The sequence below is a fragment of the Amphiura filiformis genome, chromosome 5 (genome assembly GCF_039555335.1).
Source record: "Amphiura filiformis chromosome 5, Afil_fr2py, whole genome shotgun sequence".
Taxonomy (NCBI): domain Eukaryota; kingdom Metazoa; phylum Echinodermata; class Ophiuroidea; order Amphilepidida; family Amphiuridae; genus Amphiura; species Amphiura filiformis.
The window spans coordinates 60,068,567-60,090,612 of NC_092632.1; the positions used below are offsets into that span (position 1 = coordinate 60,068,567).

The 22,046-nt window shown below is 37.1% G+C and overlaps 1 protein-coding gene across 1 annotated transcript; it reads right to left on the bottom strand.

Annotated features, from left to right (window-relative positions):
• Positions 1–2,406: 2,406 nt before the first annotated feature.
• On the bottom strand, positions 2,407–12,129 carry LOC140153466 (uncharacterized). The gene is made up of 3 exons (XM_072176224.1): positions 11,793–12,129; positions 10,190–10,354; positions 2,407–6,243 (listed from the first exon to the last, which is right to left on the bottom strand). Exons 1-3 carry the CDS (start codon positions 11,955–11,957, stop codon positions 6,178–6,180), a joined length of 396 nt encoding a protein of 131 aa, XP_072032325.1. The 5' UTR covers positions 11,958–12,129; the 3' UTR covers positions 2,407–6,177.
• Positions 12,130–22,046: the final 9,917 nt, after the last annotated feature.

The following is a 22,046-nucleotide window of genomic DNA, read 5'->3' on the forward strand; positions in this document are numbered from 1 at the left end:
TATCATAAACATTTTCACATTATGATTTTTTTTATTTGTTATATTTTTAACGAATTCCTTAATGCGGGGTGGGGGGAGCTCTTATATTTTTTCATGTTCCTCATTTCATGCTTGACATATAGTTTGTTTTTTATTCTTTTCGGCCCTCATTATGTATTTCTTTATTTTTTGTTTTATGTTTATATCATTTTAGCGCCATCTATAGTTTGATATATTTTTTTATATTTTGCGGGCGAACTTGGGGTGAAATGTCTTAAATTCATCCCGATTTCATTCTTTGACTGCCCAGAATTACCCGCGCAATGTGAAATTTCGATTAAGTGGTAACACCGAGGTTTCATTATCATTGAGATATATGACTTTTTATTTTTTCGGAGAAGAGCAGGTAGGGCAACTACTCGATTATATTTCTACATGTTCATACTACATACTCTGAAAATTTTCCAAAATTCGCACGAGTGCGTTTTTTTTAAATCACATTTTTGTTCCTAAAATTGGGGTTATAGCGCCCTCAATGGGCACTATCGCCATAGGGCTACATAGCCTGAGTCCCTCGGCCCCGATCTCGAAACAATCAACATGGCGGAATAAAATGGCCGTTTCGATGATGACCGTGCGTAAGCAGTTGAAGGACTGGTGGATCAAGTCTAAGGGCTACATGTTATAGACAAATGGTCCTAAAATAAAACGGACTCATGCGAATTTCCTCAAATTTTGCATATGATGTAGATTTAACATCTGGAATGTAATGCAAGTGATGTCGTTGCTGCTCTTCTAAATTCATTTTTAAAATGTCCGCCCCAGACCAAGGTGATAACCACCAAGAAGCTGTTTTTTCCAGATTTCTCCGGAAATATGACACCTCATTTGTTGCAATGATCCTAATATTGATGTAACATCGTATAGTTAAATGAACGTAACCCAAGATTTCAAAAATGCAGCAAAACCTTATTGCCTTGTATTCATACATAATTTATGTTGATGAATTTATACCAATAAATAATATAGTCAGTCACAAACGAAGTATATCTACAAGAATATACAACAACTTTATTATCCAAAATAGTATCTTAATTATAGTTAAATGAATTAAAACAAATTAAAGGCCCATTCAGTGATTTGCTCATCCGGAAGATCGTAAAAATAATCAAAGTTCATATTTTGGTACCTTCATCATTGTCATAAATATGTAAACATAGCCTGCTAGTGGTTCAACCGAAAGCCGGTTTGACAAAAATAAGGAATTTACATGAATCTGTAATTTAGATATACTGACAGTATCTAAATTAGCTACATGTATTAAAATGGGGCTTCAACTTCGTTAATACTGCTGTTTTCTTTGTTTTTTTGCCAAATTTTTCATTTCAAAAATAGCAAATGACAATTTGAATGACTTATCCTTCATTTTAAAGCAATTTATAAACAATTTTAATTTTTTTACACTTTCGCTAGGATCACTGAATGGGTCTTTAACTTTGACGCAATTATACACCCTGGTGTAACTACCTGCATACTTGCTATGTACACACTTCCCGAATAACCGTCGTTCAATACTATTTTTACTATACACCAGTTGATACTACATGGTATTGTAGTATGTGGTAAAACTACATTACACATATCCTTGCTATGCACACAGCAAATGTGTTATCATTGTAGTTTTTCCACTTCCTGAAACCCTGTCCAATTCTATTTTCACTATTCACCAGTTGATACTACGTGATATTGTAGTACTTGGTAAAACTATATTACCTGCATACTTACTATGTACACAGCAAATGCGTTATCAGTGTAGTTTTCCACTTCCTAAATAACTGTCGTTCATTACTATTCTCGCTATACATCAGTTGATACTACATGCTATTGCAGTATTTGGTAAAACTACATTACACGTATCCTTGCTATGTACACAGCAAATGTGTTATCAGTGTAGTTTTTCCACTTCCCAAATAACCGTCGTTCATTACAGTATTCTCGCTCTTCACCAGTTGATACTATACGTAATATACGGTCCACAACTTATAAGTTCCCCCCTAATACTTTTTAGAATAAGTCAAAAAATATTTTACGAAATGTAAAAAGATATGTATAGCCCTATACGCTGGCGAAGTTACGTAATAATCGGATTAACTACCATAGCAATAGGTGAAAACAATTTTTAAATATACCGCGCTGCACTAATACGTTCACGCGGTACCTCTGCATTGAACCATATCATGCTGATCACTTGCACCTGTAAGATTAGTATCTTTGAAAAGACCAGTATTATATTCAATCTCTGATTACAGACATACACAGGTGATAAGTGTAACCCGCTTGTAGTGCAGCGCGATATGTGCAAAATTGTTTTCACCTATTGCCATGGTAATTAATACGATTAATTACGTAACTTCGCCAGCGTATTTGTTTTACACATGTGGACCAATTCATAGCGTCACACGTCATTACGTTCAGTCACAATGTTTAATTGTGTAAGAAAAGAGGCCGTTTTAAAAGTTGCACTTGAGTCCATAGCAGTTTTCTTTAACAAACACGTGGATAGACCTGGCCTACTGTATTGTTTGAGAGCTGACTCCTATGGACTCAGATGCCACTTTTAACACTGTTTAAAACGGTCTCCTTTTTACATCATATATCATTGTGACTGAACGCAATGACGTGTGACGCTATAATTTGGTCCATATGTGTAACACAAATAAGGCTATCCATACCTTTTTAAACGTTTGCATTTCGTCAAATATTTTTCGATTTATTTTAAGGAGTGTTTAAGGGGGAACTTATAAGTTGTGGACCCTGTATTGCAGTATTTGGTAAAACTATATTGCACGTATCCTTGCTATGTACACAGCAAATGTGTTATCAGTGTAATTTTTCCACTTCCCGAATAACCGTCGTTCATTACTATTCTCGCTATTCAGTATTCACCATTCACCAGTTGATACTATACGTGATATTGTAGTATTTGGTACAACTTCATTACACGTGTACACAGCAAATGTGTTATCAGTGTAAAAAAGTGGGTAATGGTGAATCCAACGGACGAGGACACAAAACACATCAAGGATCAATAAATGAGACAAGAGGATACCTTGAATATGAACAACAGGAAAGAAAAAAAGCAAGGTACACGAAATTGATGTGGGAAACAAGTAAAATGCAGACGAGACAGTACGCAGGGGGGGGGGACAAAAACAGCAAATGTAGGAATAAGAAGTAGGCGCAAAGTTCGATAGCAAAACATTACCAGTTCCAAGGCCCACAGAAGTGCTGAACCTACAAAAACAACAAGGATCAATGGTAATACAAAAGAATAACCGTCGTTCATTACTATTCTCGCTATTCACCAGTTGATACTACGTGATATTGCAGTATACGTATCCTTGCTTTGTACACAGCAACTGCGTTATCAGTGCAGTTTTTCCACTTCCCGAATAACCGTCTTTCATTACTAAACTCAACCCATAAAGTATCGAAACGATTATAGATGGTCAGATATATCGGGAACTGAAATATATAGCAAAAACTTATTTAATGTTTATAAAGCGCAGCTTTCTCCTGCGCATTTTGATACCTCTTTTGTTGCTCTACGATATCATTTGGTCGAGTTATGGGAGCTTGAGTGGCTTCAAGTCGGATTTTGAAAGTTGCACTTAGCTCCTATTCAAGACATCTTGTTCAGAGCATGCGACGACGAATCCAGGCAGTGATAGACAGTGATGGTGGGCACACCAAGTATTGAGTTGTCAGCAGAAAGAGTTCATGAGATAAGTCACAGATAAGTCAAGGGTAGCAAGTATTGAAGTTGGAAGTCGAAGGAGTAAAATAAAGTAAAGTTCATGGTTAAGTAAACAGAGCACAGAGCACATCGGCGTCCTTTGTCTTGATAGTGTGGGGGTGTGTGTGTACCCCGGGGTGTGTACACGACGAACGCATTTGGCTTGAATAGGAGCTAAGTGCAACTTTCAAAATCCGACTTGAAGCCACTCAAGCGCCCATAACTCGACCAAGTGATATCGTAGAGCAACAAAAGAGGTATCAAAATGCGCAGGAGAAAGTTGCGATTTAGTACATTAAATAAGTTTTTGCTACATATTTCAGTTCGAGATATATCTGACCATCTATAATCGTTTCGACACTTTCTGGGTTGAGTTTATTTTCACTATACACCAGTTGATACTACGTGATATTGCAGTACCGGTATTTGGTCAAACTCTACTGCGCCAAAAAAGTGCCCTTACACTTGGAAGAAAAATTCTAATTTTATAACTAAACCATATTTGGGTAAATGTATTTGTTTATTAGATGCACTATCTAATCCTGCACATAACACCCCCAATGAATTCAATGTGACCTCAAGAAGAAAAGTTACAAGCATTTGATTAGACGAAGGTCCAGTTTTAAAAGTGACAAACTGGCCTATTCAAAACTCCACGGACTAGACATCTGGTTTGAGAGTGGTGAATAGCTAATTTATGCGTGCCTTTATTAAAACAAAAGGAACAAAAGAAAACTGAAACAAAAGAACTGACAAATAAAATGAAAGTTATGAAAAGTACAGAGAAGTAAAACTGAAATATAACCGCTTTAAATAAAGCTTCATTGAAGGAACTGTGTTGTCTCTTTTGTGCTTGTTGGAATCTTTTTACGCCTTGTATAGGCCAGTTTAGTCATTTTTAACACGGGACATTACTTCTTGAGGAAATATTGGATGCAATGTGGTGTCATAATGTGCAGGATTAGGTAGTGCATCTATTAAAAAACAAATTTATTCAAACATGGTTCAGTTTTGGAATTGTGATTCTTTTTCCAAGTGTAAGGATACATTACCCGCATCGTTATCAGAGGAGTTTCTTATCGTAACACGAAACAAAAACAAACAAAAAACTTTTGTTTGGTGTTGCGCTTGGAAGATACAATTAATACACAATTCAAGAGAAACGCCATCAACTAAGGCCAAAAAATTATGCATCGGAGCATCGAAGATTTAAAAATACAATGCAGAAAGCTTTCAAAACTTGCATTCTTATACACGTTGTTTGTGATAGAGTGTAAAACACTTTTTTAACCAAAATTTAAAAATGGTCAGTCAAGCTGCTAAATCTATATGAACGCGCGCGGCAGCTCCGATGCATACTATTTTAGTTGCTTGAACTAGTGAATGTTTCTGAGCAGAACAGATGTAGTGGGGGCACACAAATGGGGTACCCCAATCAGAAAAAAAAAGCGCAGTGATTTACAGTGCGCTACGCACAGGCACAACGCCTAGACGTTGATCCACACGCCTCAGCACACTTTACAGGTTGTCGCTGACCACTACGGCCCCACATCATTCCATAAACCATAAAACAACAATTCAGGGACTTTGCTGCTTCACGAGCGCACACCTTAGACATTCCACAAATAACTAGGATCAGCTCCCCGAGTTTCGTACGGGTTAACGAGACAAATTAGCAGTAAGTTCCTTGTCCAAGGGAATTTCAAGCTAACTCAATTTTTTCCACGAGAGCGTACTAGGCACCACCAGGGTTCGAACCCGCAACCTAACGCCTTATCGATTGAGATAACTTGACTGCTAATGACTTGACTGCTAATAACTTGACTGGGAACCAATTCCTACTTTTTAAAAATAAAAATGGCAAAATTATCAGATTTTTGTCCCTCTTCCCATTGTGCCCCATGAAAAATCCTTGGTTTCGCCGCTGCACTGAACACATGGTGTTTGAAAATATTGTTCCACGGCTTTGGGCTTCTACTGCAAAATTAAGCCCATGCAGTCACCGCAAGAAGTCATTGACATGAAGCCCGAAAGCCCGTTTTTAGGTAACTTGGCTAGGTGAACAGAGAGTAGTGCAAGATGTAGGTAGGATCGGAGCTACTGTTCCTTCTATAATCTGCGATGGAGGATGTTGCGTTACGTAATTCGTAAGATGAGAGAGATATGTTCGTGGTTGGCAAACATGAGACGAGTCTTATCTATCTGCGGCTGAGTTTTGAACTCCTAGAGCTGATAAAAGCGTATGTATGGTTGTTTCAAAATTCACAGCGACTGTCAATTTTTCCCAAATTGCTGTTGTCATCATTTTGAAAGGTTACTAAGTAAAGTTAAATTGCTACGTGTAATATTTTAAAACAACCATTGTAAACACTCAATAACATATCTCATTTTATTTCATTTGTTCATACTGCGTCAGATATTGATCCATAACTGGCCATGACATCCGAATCATTCAGCTTGGCGTGATCCTGTTGGGGATACAAAAAATGCTTTGATCAATATGTGGTTAATTGCTTGGACTAAATCATTACTGGATAAAGTCGTGTTCACACTGTCGGATATAAGTGAGTTATTACCGGATTTACCGCACATCGTCATCATCCCTATATATCTTCGTGTCAAAAATTGCCGTGATAGTGCAACGAATCCTCTCGTTTTTCAAAAGCTACGCATGGCGATTTTGTTCGAGATAGACCGAGCGACTCAGACTAAGCATACCATTTACATGATATATCACACAGAGCCTGCCACATAGTTTCTATTCTATGATTTGTGCATGATGATCAGTACCACATTATGGTGTTGCCATTATAGAAAATTCGATTTGTTGTCAGGAAAAACGCAGGTTTTGTTTCCAGTACACTAACTCGAAAAGCAATGCACTAATTAGCGGGGCCTTGCTGTTTGCTGTGGATATATTTTACTGCATTTTATAAGTAAAGATTTTGAAATCCAAAGTAAAAATTGTGACATATTCAACTATTTGAGAAATGAATTATACAAAGGAACCCGTATAAGATCCAGCTGCTGTATCTATAATTCAATGTACATTATCGACTTTCTTTATCTGCGTCAATAATAGAATATCGATTTCAATCGAATTGAATACATGTCTCCATTTTGAGTTTGTACTACACCTCTGAGCGATCAGCGATCGATTTCTAGCCAATCAGATACGGTAGGCCTCCTTTTCTTGCGTTCGGTGAAATACCAATCGCCCGTCGCTCACCAACGGAGTATTAAGTTTATATTTATAACACTGGCTGTCGACACTGTGTACCGGTAATAGGCGACTTATAACCGGTAATAGTGACTTATTACCGGTATTAAGTGGCTTAAATCCGACCGTGTGAACACGACTTTAATCATTACTTGGACTAAATCCCCTAAATCATTACTGGAACCATGGAGGTATATAAATAAATGGAGAATGATCGCCAGAATTCAGTATCGAAGTTACGTAATGTTACTATGTCAACGGGATCACGCGCTAGAGTAATGAACCACGATCGAAATGATCACCACATAAAGTATATGGCACTCGAAGGCATACCAAAGTAGCGTGATCCGGTAACCAAGAGAATTACGTAACCACTTCGATGCTGAATTCTAATATCTTAAGTGGAGATTATCCTATTACCTCTATTCAATGAGTCACCAAACTTGAATGACTAGCCACTTCAGCCAAGCTATTGATCTCCACGATGCATGGTTATGAGACTCTACCATGGTTCATTGATCGTCACTCCCAAAATTTCATCATAGGAATTGACCCTACATTGACCCGTACCGGAAGGCTTGTAAAAGAGACTGTATAATGACGTCAGCTAGTCAATTAGCTGTTCAAAGTCGCCAGTTTTGATAGCTTATAGTTTCAATGTATGATTGTGCGAAAACCCGATGAAATTTGGATGTTCAAGTTCTGTTCTCAAGTTATGAAACTGTTTTCAACACTAGTTGTGCCGTATCTTGACAAATATACTTAGTTTTCATGTTCATATATTAAGCTTTTAAGCGGGTCTGAGGGAGTTCAAATATAGTGCAAATGAAAGCAAAACGTTTTTACCTTCCGATTGTGAAAAAAATTATGTTGGGCCAATTTGGGCCAATTGAGTTAAGAGCGAGTAAAATTTACCGGAAGTACTTCGGAATTCAGCTAAAATCTTTTCATCATCATTAAATTTCTCATTTTATAATAAATAATTATCAGTATTTAGGCCTAAATGATTATTAATATTATTAGGGGCCATCATTTTCTTTGGAGGGGGTTCCAAATAGGCCTATACTGGGGGTCATAACTTTTGGAAAGAAAAATAGGGGTCATAGCCTAATTTAATTTTTCAAGAATCATGACCAAAATGTAGGGGGTCACAATATGATAGATAGGGTGTTTATTTTATTCAAAAGACTGATTTCAATGCAATTTTTGGCGAAATGACATTTTGATATTAAATTTTCTGAAACATGAGCACTTTCCAATAAACATTATAAGTAACTGCATTTAGCACCCCATTGAAATAAATGACCAGTGAAACAGACTTAACAATGTAATCAGCTTAGCATAATCAATATCCCCTGAAATTGCCTATTCAACAATAATTGGTCATAACCAACGTAGTACAAAAGATGCTTGGCTAGATCATTCTCCATTTATTTATATACCTCCATGCTGGAACTATACCACATCCACACGACAAGTATCATAGCAGTATTCATACTGCAGTTACTGTCCGTTTTCCTATACACAATACACAGAGCTCTCACAATTGACGCGTGACCTCCACAAGTAGTGTACGTTAGAAGTATAGGCAATTGCCTAGTTAACATCACTGTGTGAAAAATAACCGGCGCGGCCAATATTTAAAGTATTCTCTGCAATTCTAGAAAATATAGTTTTGTAACATGTCCTAAATTTTTAGCTAATTTAGGTGTTTGGAAATATTCGCACTTTGGTGTTTTAGTGTATGTTATAAGTAATAGGACATTGCCTAGTTAACGTCACTGTGTGAAAAATAACCGGCCAATATTTAAAGTATTCTCTGAAATTCTAGAAAATATAGTTTTGTAACATGTACTAAATTTTTAGTTAATTTAGGTGTTTGGAAATATTCGCACTTTTGTGTTATGTAAACGACAGATAACACCAAAAAATATGAAGAAATTATTTCCAAACCGTGTTAAGTCTGCAAACCACTATGCTTCTCATTTTCAAGAACGCTGGTTAACAATAAGCAGACCATTGTCTCATTTCGTAAACAAAAGCCCACACAGAATTGTAACCTAGCGTTCGCTTTATAATCGTTCACCCAACTGAAACTATAATACCAGCTCATTGCTCATTGCACAGGTAAATCAGAAACACGTGTTGTGTGGATTTAACCAGAGAAGATCTGATTTAATCAGTTGAGCTGTTTTCAATGAGTGTAATCTTGGTTTAATATATAGCTTTTAACGGGGTTTAAGTCCTGCAAAGGTCGTGGTGAATTCTACTGTAGACATGACTGCATCTTGTCAGCAAGCCGCGCCGTTCAGGAGCGAGCGTATGCTTGACAACTTTGCAATTTTGGAAACCTCATCCGATCACAATTGACCAAATATGAATCGGCAGTCTTCTTATTCCACAAAAATACACACAGATACACTGCAGTGCTTATTCTATGCGTATAGCCGTAGATCATAGTAGTAAAGTATAGTGTCGTTGTCTATTGAATACAATCAAATGCTATTGTTAATGATCGATATGTTACGTCCACCTTGCTTTCATGCCCTGCGTGGTTCTTCTATATTTCATTAGTTGCACGTCTTTAAAAGGGCATTTCGTGATCCACAGCCCTAGCCCTGTTCTCCCTGCCTGTTCTCTATCGGGGGCTAAGTTTATAAAGTGAAAGCCCCACTTTTGGTTCAAGTTCCTTGGGGAATTAGTCAAGGTTAAAATTACTGTGAATTTTGTTCTGTCTGTCATCAAAGTTACAGGTGTATTGTCAGTTCTTCTGTGGAGAACTGGCCAGACGGGGCTTCCTGTTTAAGCTTGATATGGATAATATAACACAACCTGTCAAGAGGCCACCACATTTATACAAAAACGGGTATAGCACCGCAAAAAGTCGATAGAGCTGCCCTCTATAGTCATTATAATGATCACTTTATAGTAGTGTGTTTCGCCAGTATGCGGTATTTACGACGTATTCAGTGGCGGCGCCACGTGGGGGGTATGAGGGGGCAAATGCCCCACACAGTCAGAACTCTTGCCCCCTGTTGCCCCCAGTAAAAACCCAAAATTATGAAAATTTACCTCTTGCGGTAATTTTGCGCAAAATTTGTTGATTTTGCCCCCCTGAAATTCACTTTCCCCCTCAATGCCCCCCGGAAAAATTCCTGGCGCCGCCACTGGACGTATTACTATTAGGTTCATACCTTTTGAACATCTTTGTAGCGAGAAGAGCATGTCATTCTCATGATAACAAGAAGAGTCATCAGCAACACCATGAGTGCTCCGAAACCAATGAGAACCCCTGAAATGATTGCATTTTCTTCGTCAACGTCATCCTGGCTCATTCCAGATATTGTACTATTTTTAGACTGATGAGGAAAAAATACATCAATAAGGTGGTGAGTTGTAATTATAACGCAGTTCTGACAGTGAGTTATCTATGGTCATTATCAAAACAGTATCCAATTGTATCTGCATGTACCAAAAATTTATTGCAGATTAATTCGTTTAGCAAAAATATCGTCAAATTTGAATTTCGCCCGGGGGGGCACTCAACTTTGGAAGTGACGGTATGTGCCTGTCAATATGTCCCCTCTTTTGAAGTCGACTATACTCGATGACCCCCTTTTTTAAAAAGCCATACCCAATGACCCCCTTTTTTGTGGCGCCATTTAAATAAAACGCTCTAAAAAGGCTTATAGGGAAACAGTACGGAAACGCTTTAATATGCAAATTTTCCTGTTCGCTGCACTCGCAACATATCTAGACTAATAAAAGGGCATTTCGTGAACCACAGTCTCATCCCCCCACTTTTTTCAAAAAAAGTTGAGATTTTTATAACACTGGAAACCTCTGGCTACATAATGTTTATGTACCAAAAATTTCTTGCAGATTAATTCGTTTAGCAAAAATATCGTCAAATTTGAATTTCGCCCGGGGGGCACTCAACTTTGGAAGTGACGGTATGTGCCTGTCAATAGGTCCCCTCTTTTGAAGTCGACTATACTCGATGACCCCCTTTTTTAAAAAGCCATACCCGATGACCCCCTTTTTTTTAGTTGCGGCTACCCAATGACTCCCTTTTTTTGGTTGCGGCTACCCAATGACCCCCTTTTTTCTAGATTTTCTAGAATAGCATCATCAAAATGCAACAAAAAAAATGCCGAAACTGTCAAATTTTGCTCCATTTTTTTCAAAATTATGCCGAAATTGTCAAAATTTTGCTCCATTTTTTCAAAAAATTTTACCCGATGACCCTTTTTAAAAAATCTTATACCCAATGACCCCCTTTTTTCAAAATATTATACCCAATGGCCCCTTTTTTATTTTGTTTGTACCCAATGACCCCTTTTTAAAATAACACTTTGTACCCGATAGGCCCCTACTTCGCGACTCCGGTAGGCACATACCCGTCACTTCCAAAGTTGAGTGCCCCCCGGGAATTTCGAAATTACAACAGTGGCATATGGGAGCAGTGCAATACACATAATCATGCATAACTCGCAAACGCAAAATCGGAATCAACTGAAATTTTGTGAATATAAAGCTTTATTCGTGGATATCTAATGTCATAAAAAGAGGATGCCAGGATCACGAAATCCTTCTTTAAGGTTTGCAAATTGGGACCCCAAAAATTTGGCATGTATAAGGGGGGGGGGCAAAGATTTTTTTGGCGGGTCGAGAGGGGGGTAAGCGAATTTGGGAAGGCCGGAGGGGGGGCAAGCGATATTCGGCTTCTGGTAGGCCGTGTACGGTGTTTGGGTAACAGCAACTCAAATAAATAATATAAAAGGCTAAACTACTCACGGCTTCTTGCAAGATAAAGAGCGGGGTATAGAGACTATAGAGACCGGTTGTGACTAAGCCAGCACCTCCAGTGGTAATGACGCTTATAGAAATAACACAAGCACAACTGGTACAGCCACATGGAAATAAAATATTGCCACAATGCATAAGACAACTGTCACACATGGTGATATCTTTTTAGATTCGATTTTTAGAGAAAGAAAACTCGACCTGACATAAAAATATATGCAAAATTGTAGACACTTGTCAGTAGGTTGTAGTTTATTTATAGTCCACCGTACACAAAATCCCAGTTTCTACCGTTCGAGAAACTTATTGAATTGTTTCCGGACCTGTTGCATGATACAAAATTTCCCGGCTATAAATAACTTGATATTACGTTTTGTGTTTGTGTTTTGGACCATTTCCCTTCCCAGTAAATGAAGCAATACGGTTTTGTTCACACAGTATGCCTCACACATATTGCAGGCTAGATACAAAATAATTAATACAAATCGATATACTTTGCAATTGCAATTTTAATTAAAGGGCATTTCGTGATCCACAGCCTCATCCCCCACTTTTCCCAAAAAAGTTGAGATTTTTACACCACTGGATACCTCTGGCTACATAATGTTTATGTACCAAATATTTCTTGCAGATTAATTCGTTTAGCAAAAATATCGCCAAATTTGAATTTCGTTCTGGTGCACCAGAACGAAATTACAACGCATTGTCTATGGAGCAGTGTAATACACATAATCATGCATAACTCGCAAACGCAAAATCGGAATCAACTGAAAGTTTGGAAATAAGCTTTTTTCGTGGATATCTACTGAAAAATGTCATAAAAAGAGGATGCTAGGATCACGAAATCCTCCTTTAAACTGGTACATACAGTAAAAGATACCAATAGACATGATAGATATTATTTTAAAATGACGAAAAAAATAGAATATGTCAAATTTCACTTTTTGATATTTTGATTACAGATCAGTAAAGGGACATTCAACCCCAAACTAAATAAGCCTTAAATGATTCCCCACACGTTTTTTCCCTTTTCTTGGTGCACTTATTGGATATACTTGATATTAAAGGGGTATTTCGCGATCCACATCCTCATCCCCCATTTTTATGACACTGGAAACCTCGGGTTGCAGAAATAGTAGGCCCCTATGTTGTTATGTGTGCCCCAAAATATTCTATAATATTCATTATCGTCGGCTTTTCATCCCAGCTACATACACTTTACTTATCATTAGATTTAGTAAGTTTAGCCTACTTCGAGGACTATTAAATATCAAACAATTTAAAAATATCAAATTTTAATAATTTGTCATAAAATTTGTATTATATCGCGAATATCAAAAAATCAAAATTATTTGATATCAGAAGGACATTCCTCTTATTCAGAATTCAATTCGACATGTCTGATGTGCTCTCATGTCCCACCAAAAATACTATCAAAACATTCATACACTCATAGAAATTGTTCGTTGGCATTACTCAGTAAGTTCATGTAAGTCGTTGCGTCAACTTTCCGAGTAATGCCAACGCGTACATTACAATTTTGAGTAACGCTGACTCGATATCAATATGTTGGTCGCACTCATTTGCACTTACTTTATTGAGTTGTTATGAAACTAGCCTAGGTTAGCATAATTTTCTAGAGGTGTGCTATAGTATACACAATTTTGCACTGATTACAAAAATAAATATTTGAATACTGCTAATTGTGCAGAAAATGATCCAATTACGTGAATTAAAGGGCATTTCGTGATCCACAGCCTCATCCCCCACTTTTCTCAAAAAAAAGTTAAGATTTTTTATATCACTGGAAACCTCTGGCTACATAATGTTTATGTACAAAATATTTCTTGCAGATTAATTCGTTTAGCAAAGATATCGTGAAATTTGAATTTCGTTCTGGTGCACCAGAACGAAATTACAACGCATTGTCTATGGAGCAGTGTAATACACATAATCATGCATAACTCGCGAACGCAAAATCGGAATCAACTGAAATTTTGGGAATAGGTTTTTTCGTGGATATCTAATGAAAAATGACATAAATAGAGGATGCTAGGATCACGAAATACTCCTTTAAGTAACCAAGTACCAAATTGGAATAACTCAAAACAATAAGTACCAGTAACTTAATATGAACGAGTTACATCAACTTACATGTTGAGTTACAATAACTCAACTAATTGGTTCTTTGAACCTTGTTTATTTTCTAAGTTCCCTGAACTTGAATTCAGAAGTTGGCATTACTTAAAAAGTTGACGCAACGACTTACATCAACTTTGTAAGTAATGCCAACAAAGTTGATTAGTTGACAGAACTTTTTCAGCTTTTTCAGCATTTTTTAAGTTCGGATAACTAAAACAACAACAAGTCATTTCTATGAGTGAGCTTGAGTGTACCAGAGCTCGTATAACAGAACGCAATTACAACACCGTGGCCTATGGAGCAGGGCAATGTACATCATGCATAACTCGGTAGTCGGAATCAACTGAAATTTTGGGAATAAGCTTGTTTCGTGGATATCTAAATGTCATAAAAAGAAGATGCTAGAATCACAAAATACTCCTTTAAGGAATCGGATAGCAACGTTTGCACAGTATTTTTGCGGGACCTGAGAGCACATCAGACACATCAAACTGCATTATGAATACGAGGAATGTCCTGATGATATCAAATAATTTGGATTCTGTGAAATTCGCAATAAATTTTATGACAAATTATTAAAAATTGATGTTTAACAGTCCTCGAAGTAAACTTTATAAATCTATGTACAAACAAGAGAAGAGACTTACGCATCACTGCACTGGAACATGGAAACATTCAAACAATACAAACAAACTAGCCGCACGAGATCAAATTAATGATTCTTACTCGTTATCAATATACAGAAAGAAGAATGTGTGCGATGCGTACTGAGTACGCATCGCACACTAGCACAATTAAACATAAATTTACAAATGGAAACATGACATGCATAGGCAGATATAGTAAAAAACTCCGGACATACCTGCCTGTGCGTGATGTACTTTTTGAGAAAGCTTGGTGAATTGGTGAGGCTAAAAACTGTTACGGTTTACATTATCGGAAAACAGACTTTTGCGATGCGAAGAACCTAGGTCGTGCGCACTTCAATAAAACGTCGAATTTTGTTTTTGTTTACGTAAATGGGGTCAAATTAAGTTATTTAGTTTCAAAAGCACTGAAATGGCCTTTCGGACTAAAATAAGATTGTCATATTTTTCACTCGCATACTACTTTTTTGTCTCATACTCCGGTCACTGCATCAACTATTACATCACACAGGAGAAACTCACAGTTAACATGTATCATGATGTATTGTTTATTCAACTAATTTGTCAACATTAGCAAGTTTTCAAAGACAAGCCAAACGTGTTTACTAATTACATGTATGCCTAACGGATATGTATGCCTTACTCTTAGCAATCGGACAAATCCCATTGAATTACGTGTGGATAAAGTGATTTTTGAACTTCGGACGTAAAACTAGCACCATTTTGTTAATTTAGCGTCTCTCTGGTCTCTTGCTTTCATTTCTTAATCACATACTCTTAGAAAGATATACATTTAGAATATGTAACATTATCATGAATAACTCTTCTATAATTCGAACAAACACCCTCTGAAATTGGGTAAAGTTGTTTTTGGCCCACACTGTAGTAACAACTGTCAGGCAGGAAAGTTGTCTGGTCATTTTGAGCCAAACTTGAGGTAAAATGAAAGAAAACTCGCTATCTTAGCCGCTTAACAGTGGTGTTCTAATGGGGATTTCAAGTCATGGGAAGAGGTCCGATACATTACAAATACACATGTATGGCAAAAAATCAGGTTTGAGAAAAAACACACCTTATTTCCAAAGATCATACATTATGGCTCTAAACAACACGCTAGAATGTTTGCAACAGAAAAAAGTGTTTTTGAATGTTATTAAAATGTTTATGCCTTTTACATATCCTTCATAATCTAATATTTAAACGTTTTCTGACAACGTTTTGCAGTGGCGTAGATCTCTTTTTGACATTGGGGGGATGGGGCTGGAAAAAAGTTCTTGAAGTATAGTGAATTCAGCACCTTTTGGCGAAATAATAGGTTTATGTTGAAATATGGTGCAAAAATGGAATAAATTCGCGCGAAGCGCAAAAAAATTTGCACTTTGGGCTAAAATGGCAAAATATGAGGTTAATTTGGCCAGAAACCCACATGCAGGCGTCAACACTGGGGGGGTGATTGTATGGACCATCCCCTGGCAAAATATTGGAGGATTTATCCCCCCCGATCTACGCCTATGACATTTTGTGTTTGCTGGGTTATATAGTTTATATTTAATTACCTGAACTTAAAAAATTCACCTCATTGGAATACGGCCATACATCAGTCTACCTTTTGCTATACAAGGGATACACTTCGTAAACCCTTTTATAAATCGTTCGTCAGCACTTATTATTCTTAATACAAACGAATCCAATTTCACGCATTCCTACTCCTCAATGGCAGCCATAGCTGCGACGGGGACCCAGCTATCTCACCTAAAATGTGAAATGATGCGACCTTGAAGGGTATTTTAAACTGCATTCTATCACCCGTGTTACACGTAGACAAAAGAATGATGACAGTTTACAACACAAAAGAATTTTAAGCGGGTTTAATCCACCCAATTGGGCACTCACAACACCTGTTTGGTGCGTGCTGGGAACCAAATATGGCCGACCAAATCCTGACCATGACTTGGCTCGTTGGATTCGTCTATACACTGGAGACAAAAATAAGATGATACGTGGCAAAATGTATGGTTTGAAAATCTTTTAATAGTATTATAAACTCTCATGAAACAGTCCAGTCATTCACTGGTTCAAAGTACAAAGTATTATATATTGATGAAGAGCTGTACATTATACTGATAATACATAATTATATAATTATATAAAGTTCTATTCTTGATTATCATGTACCTTTAAGTTGAAGAAATACTTAGAAAAGAACTCGTATTCCATACCACAGGATGACCAGAAATAAAAACAAAATAATTTCATAATATTTTAGAAATCAAACCAGTCAAGTATGATTGTCTATCATTACAGCAAAATTACACGATTATGGATACTGCTTCAAGTAATAATAATTATTATTATATACTTTAGGGTGTTTTTTTCGGTAGTCAGAAGCAAATGTACAACAGAAATCCCGTTTACTATTTCATTGGTCTTTGGTATAATAAAAGTGGTAAGTACTTGGACCCACTATGGACCACAATGGCCTCATCCCAATGACATAGTTCAATAACCTCAATTAAACACCCATAGTGCAAAATTTGACCTCAAGTTGCAGAGTATGAGTTTTTGTACCCAAATTTTTAAGGTCATTCAATGAATGTACAAATGTATTGGGGTTAAAGAACTGTGCCCTGATAGATGAACATGTAGTGGATCCTAGTGACCCGAGGTTGGTTGAAAGGAACAATTGATGTCTTCGTAGGATCAAAGCATAGCTTTAAAAGATGTTGGAAAGAAAACTAAATAAAAATAACGAGATGTGTTAACCTGAATATGGTGACTATGTAGCCGAATTCCCCATACTTACGATAATGGAAGAAATTTGATTTGAATTGAGATTAGGATCATGATGAGATTCGCACTACCCACTACAGCAGTTTTATGCTGGTATTTCAATCCCTTAAATAAGAACCAAATATGTGTGCTCTGAATGGGTAGACTATGGGTTGACCATCAAGGTTTGAGAACCAGAAAGCCGTAACTCACAATGATAACCATTGTAAGTTACGGCTTTCTGGCTCTAAATCCTCGATATACTCCAGAAAAAGATTACTTCGGAGTCTGTGGATTAACCCACTTTGTAACAGAGGTCAATGCAAAAATACCACTGATACGAAAATCTTCATTAAAGGTAGGCCTACAAATGTGGGCACGAGGTTGTTGGTCGCACCACCATCCTTTAAACTCTAATGTAAATATGAATAACTTGTAAGTACGGTTAATGTCTTTGCCCCACTCTTGAGGGCGCGCTTTACTTAAAGTAGAATAAAATTCTTTTCACGCCATTGGCTTGATTACTAGGCGGAATTTCACCCTTTTTTCACGTGTGAAGTGAACATGATGTGGTATCACGAGGAATGAGGAATTCTTTGGCTTGGGCATTACTACTGTGGGTTTACTGCCAAATTCAAACATTTAGAACAAAATAAAATACTGTTTCTTCATACCTGTAATTTTGTGGATAATTAATAGCCTATTGTCAGTTTATCATTTCCTGAGATTGGAAGTATCTAAATCAACAACTATAAAAGCGCATGGTCGGAAATTATAAGGGAACATTTTGTGAACCGTGAATGTTCACTCAAAAATCCATTCAAATCCATGGCGTTTTGACCCTTGGAAAATTGGAATGGTTTTCAAGGCATCAGCCGCTCGAAACCAATATTTGTAAAACACTTGGAGCGCCACCAGTCGGAAGTAGGCTATAGCCACGTGAAACTGGCCATGGGTTTGGCATATAGACGAATAATCATTCGTCAGTTTGAGTACTTATAATTCATAATTATAGCTTATAATTATTTCCATTGCGGCGTTATGCCTTTTTTAGGAATCAATAATGTTTTAACAAAATGTTACAATATTTAGAAATATAAGCAATTCGTCCCTAAGCGAAATTCAAGTCCAAATCAATGCGGACTTGCGGCTCGTCTATAAACCACAAATGAGGGCGTGGCTTTTATTTAAAAAATGCAAAAGGGTACTATACAAGTACCTATACTCGTCTGTGAGTGAAATGGTTAAAACAATATAATCACGAGGAGAATCACGATTATTCACGCGCCGGGTAATGGAAGCAATCCATCTTTCACCGAGTGATTATAATTTTCTACCACTACACTGCTTTAAGACAGTTAAAGGAGTATTTCGTGATCCTAGCATCTTCTTTTTATGACATTTTCAGTAGATATCCACGAAAAAGCTTATTCCCAAAATTTCAGTTGATTCCGATTTTGCGTTTGCGAGTTATGCATGATTATATTGCACTGCTCCATAGACAATGTGTTGTAATTTCGTTCTGGTATACAAATTTCACGATATCTTGGCTAAACGAATTAATCTGCAAGAAATATTTTGTATAATAAACATTATGTAGCAAGCGGTTTCCAGTGATATAAAAATCTCAACTTTTTTTGAGAAAAGTGGGGGATGATGCTGTGGATCACGAAATGCCCTTTTAATATTTGTTTTATATCACTCATACATAAATTATAACTTTTCAAGAATATTTTATACACATTTGTCAAAAACAACACCAAGTTTTGCCGTGACATAATTCAAATTTCCAATAATTTTACTCAAAACTAAATCAGCGAACATGTCTAAGGCAGGAAGGGCAATAATTGTACATACAATATTGCGCTGTAGAATACTTGCATTGGATGGTAAACTATATCAAACGGTGTAAGGACCGTTCACAAACACTTGAAAGGGGAGGCCTGATGCAAAAAAAAATGTATCGCGAAAAATTTTCGGGCCCCCCCCCTTTTTGACATGAAAATTATCGGTCAAAAGCATATAAACTCAATTTTCCCAGAAAATTTGTGGCCAATTTTTTCAGGCCCCCCCCTTAGGAGGGTCAAAAATTTTCAGGGCCCCCTTTTTGCATCAGCCCCCCCTTACAAGTGTTTGTGAACGGTCCCTAACTGCATGGTTGACGGTAAAAATATTGAATGGTTACCAACCAAAGAACTGTCTACAATTTATCGTGAGTAATATAATACAAAGTTACATAATCTTAATATACGAGGTCTTCGCGGAAGACTAGCAAATTAGGCCTACATACTAGTCTCTGTTGCAGCTTTGGCGCTTACTATTTTCCTAATTTTGGCGATGCAGCAAAGTTGCAGCAGAGTTTTAATAAATATATTTTGATATTTACAAATATTACATTTTTATTGGACAATAAATAAATAAATTCAATTAGTACAAAAAGACACATCTTTGCACTTCATATTAATGTACAATTTACAAAAACTAATTCTTTCATATATTGCGTAGACATGTTTGCTTAATTTTTGTGCTTGACATGTAACCTTCAAATTAAGCTACAACTGCGACAACCAATTCATACTATATTATAGAAATACTGCAATTACCGATTTCTAAAATCAGAAATCATTGAGCACCTCGGAAGCTGTGCACAAAACGCGTTTTCGAGTTGGGACGCTTTCATTCTCAAGACACACTTCTGCGAAGCTTTCTTGTATCACCCATAGGCCCCTAAATGACAAAATTGAATTTGAGAAATCAGTTGTAGTTGAGAAATCAGCACTGACGCACAATTTGTTATTTAGTGCATATTGTGCAGTAATTTCCTCTTGCGGCCTAGTTATAATGTACCCGGCCGGCCTGGCCCACGTGCCCGGTTTATGTGATTTGAAGACACGCGCTAAAATGGCGCAGAATAAAGTCCATGATTCCAACATACCGGGTAACATTCACGGGTTAAATCAAATCCTCTGTAGGCCTGTTTATACACATGTGAACTGATTAATATGAAAATAAAATCCAGTGGCGTATAGTCAGCCTTTTAGTGTGTCGGGGTATGTATGTGTTGGGGTAAAGCTACACTTTCATCCCCCATTTGTCTATTTTTCGTGCAAATTAATAAAATTTCCGTACCATTGTCAAATTTTCGTTTCAAACTTTCGTCCCATTTTAATGACACTTTTTATTACAGACTGTTAGGTAACGTACCATCTGGGCGTATCGTAGGCCTACTTGTGTCGTAGGCCTATAAACGGAATAAAACACCGTTATTCGGGTATGATTTTGCTTTCAATTGATGCGCATTCAGATTGTTTACAACATACGAGCGTACCAACCCCAGGTACCAACCGTACCTGCAGATGTTAGGAATCAAAATACAGAAACATATAGAACAACTTTCAGGGATAGGGGCCTACATTGGGAACGGCAAAGAGTAGGCCTAAGGATGTCATTAAAATGACTAAAAATGGGACGAAAATTTGAGTGATTTGGAAGAATGTCAGGAACACGAAGCTGCAGTTAAATTAGTTGGAATCATCTGCTATAGAGTGTATTTCGGAGATTAGGCCTGAAAACATCCATAGATGCAGGGTCAGGTCCAAACTCAAATCTGATGCTATAGAACCCGCAACGTCAGTTTAGTTTCAATCAAAATTGAATACCTGAGTGGAAGAAGGGCCCAACTCCAATTTTTTTACAAAAATGAGTTAGACCCAGCATTTTATTGCCAGCAGACTGTTCTTCCGTGTGTGTGAAGATGAGCCAAAATCCACTCTTCAGATAGTCTTTCACGTACATTTAATCACGGTTTTCATGGAAGAAAGGCCCAACTCCATGGAAAGGCCCAACTCCATGGAGTTGGGCCCTTCTTCCACAAATATTGGGTTAAAGAGGAATTTTGTTCATCCATGAAATCTGCTTTTCACAACAATAAACGTTCTTGCTAACATATTACATGCTTCTACTTGTGCAATTAAAGGATAATTACCAAATTTCTGTAGCTATTTATAACACATCTGCTTATGGAACTGGCATTTGCAGTAGATTAGTGGAAGAAGGGCCCAACTCCAGCTCGTATTAAGACATGTATCGTTGCCATGGAAACATATATAATTTCGAATGTAATATTGTATGTTCATGTACTAAAGGTCCTCTGAAGATGAAAACATTCTGTCTATAAAACTTTTCCAAATATTAAGTTTTCTCTTAATAGGGGGGGCCTATCTCAAGAACAGTTTTGATGGAGTTGAGCCCTTCTTCCACTCAGGTATTCAATTGGTTATAGCGGTATCACGTGACCTCTCGCGTTCATGTATGAATAACGAATTCAGTAGACGCTTGGCCAAAGCATGTAGGTGTCAATCGGCTACATTTGAAAGACCAATTTCCAATATATTGCGTTTGCACTAACCTAAACAACCTATAGTGATTGCACGACACATCAAGTGTCTCTACTGAAGAACTCGCAATCATATTTTTATTTGTGTGTATCGGAAAAAAATAGACGCACAAGACTATAGTTTTAGGCTATAGGCCCTACCGTTTTAGCAGATATACATAATTTATAAGCACATTTTTGCGGCAAAAAGAAAAAAAATATCGAAGGCAAGCTTATAAAAACTGGCATCTAAAACTTTGTGTGATGGCGCATTTTGTGATTCATTTTGTTGCTGCTTAATTAGCCTGAGTC

Excerpts from the sequence above, each read along its gene's own strand:
- LOC140153466 (XM_072176224.1), bottom strand. The coding sequence starts at position 11,957 with ATGTGTGACAGTTGTCTTATGCATTGTGGCAATATTTTATTTCCATGT. Across the intron at positions 10,355-11,792 it reads TCTTTATCTTGCAAGAAGCC|TCTAAAAATAGTACAATATC; the intron begins GTGAGTAGTTTA and ends TTTCCTCATCAG. Across the intron at positions 6,244-10,189 it reads GCTACAAAGATGTTCAAAAG|GATCACGCCAAGCTGAATGA; the intron begins GTATGAACCTAA and ends TATCCCCAACAG.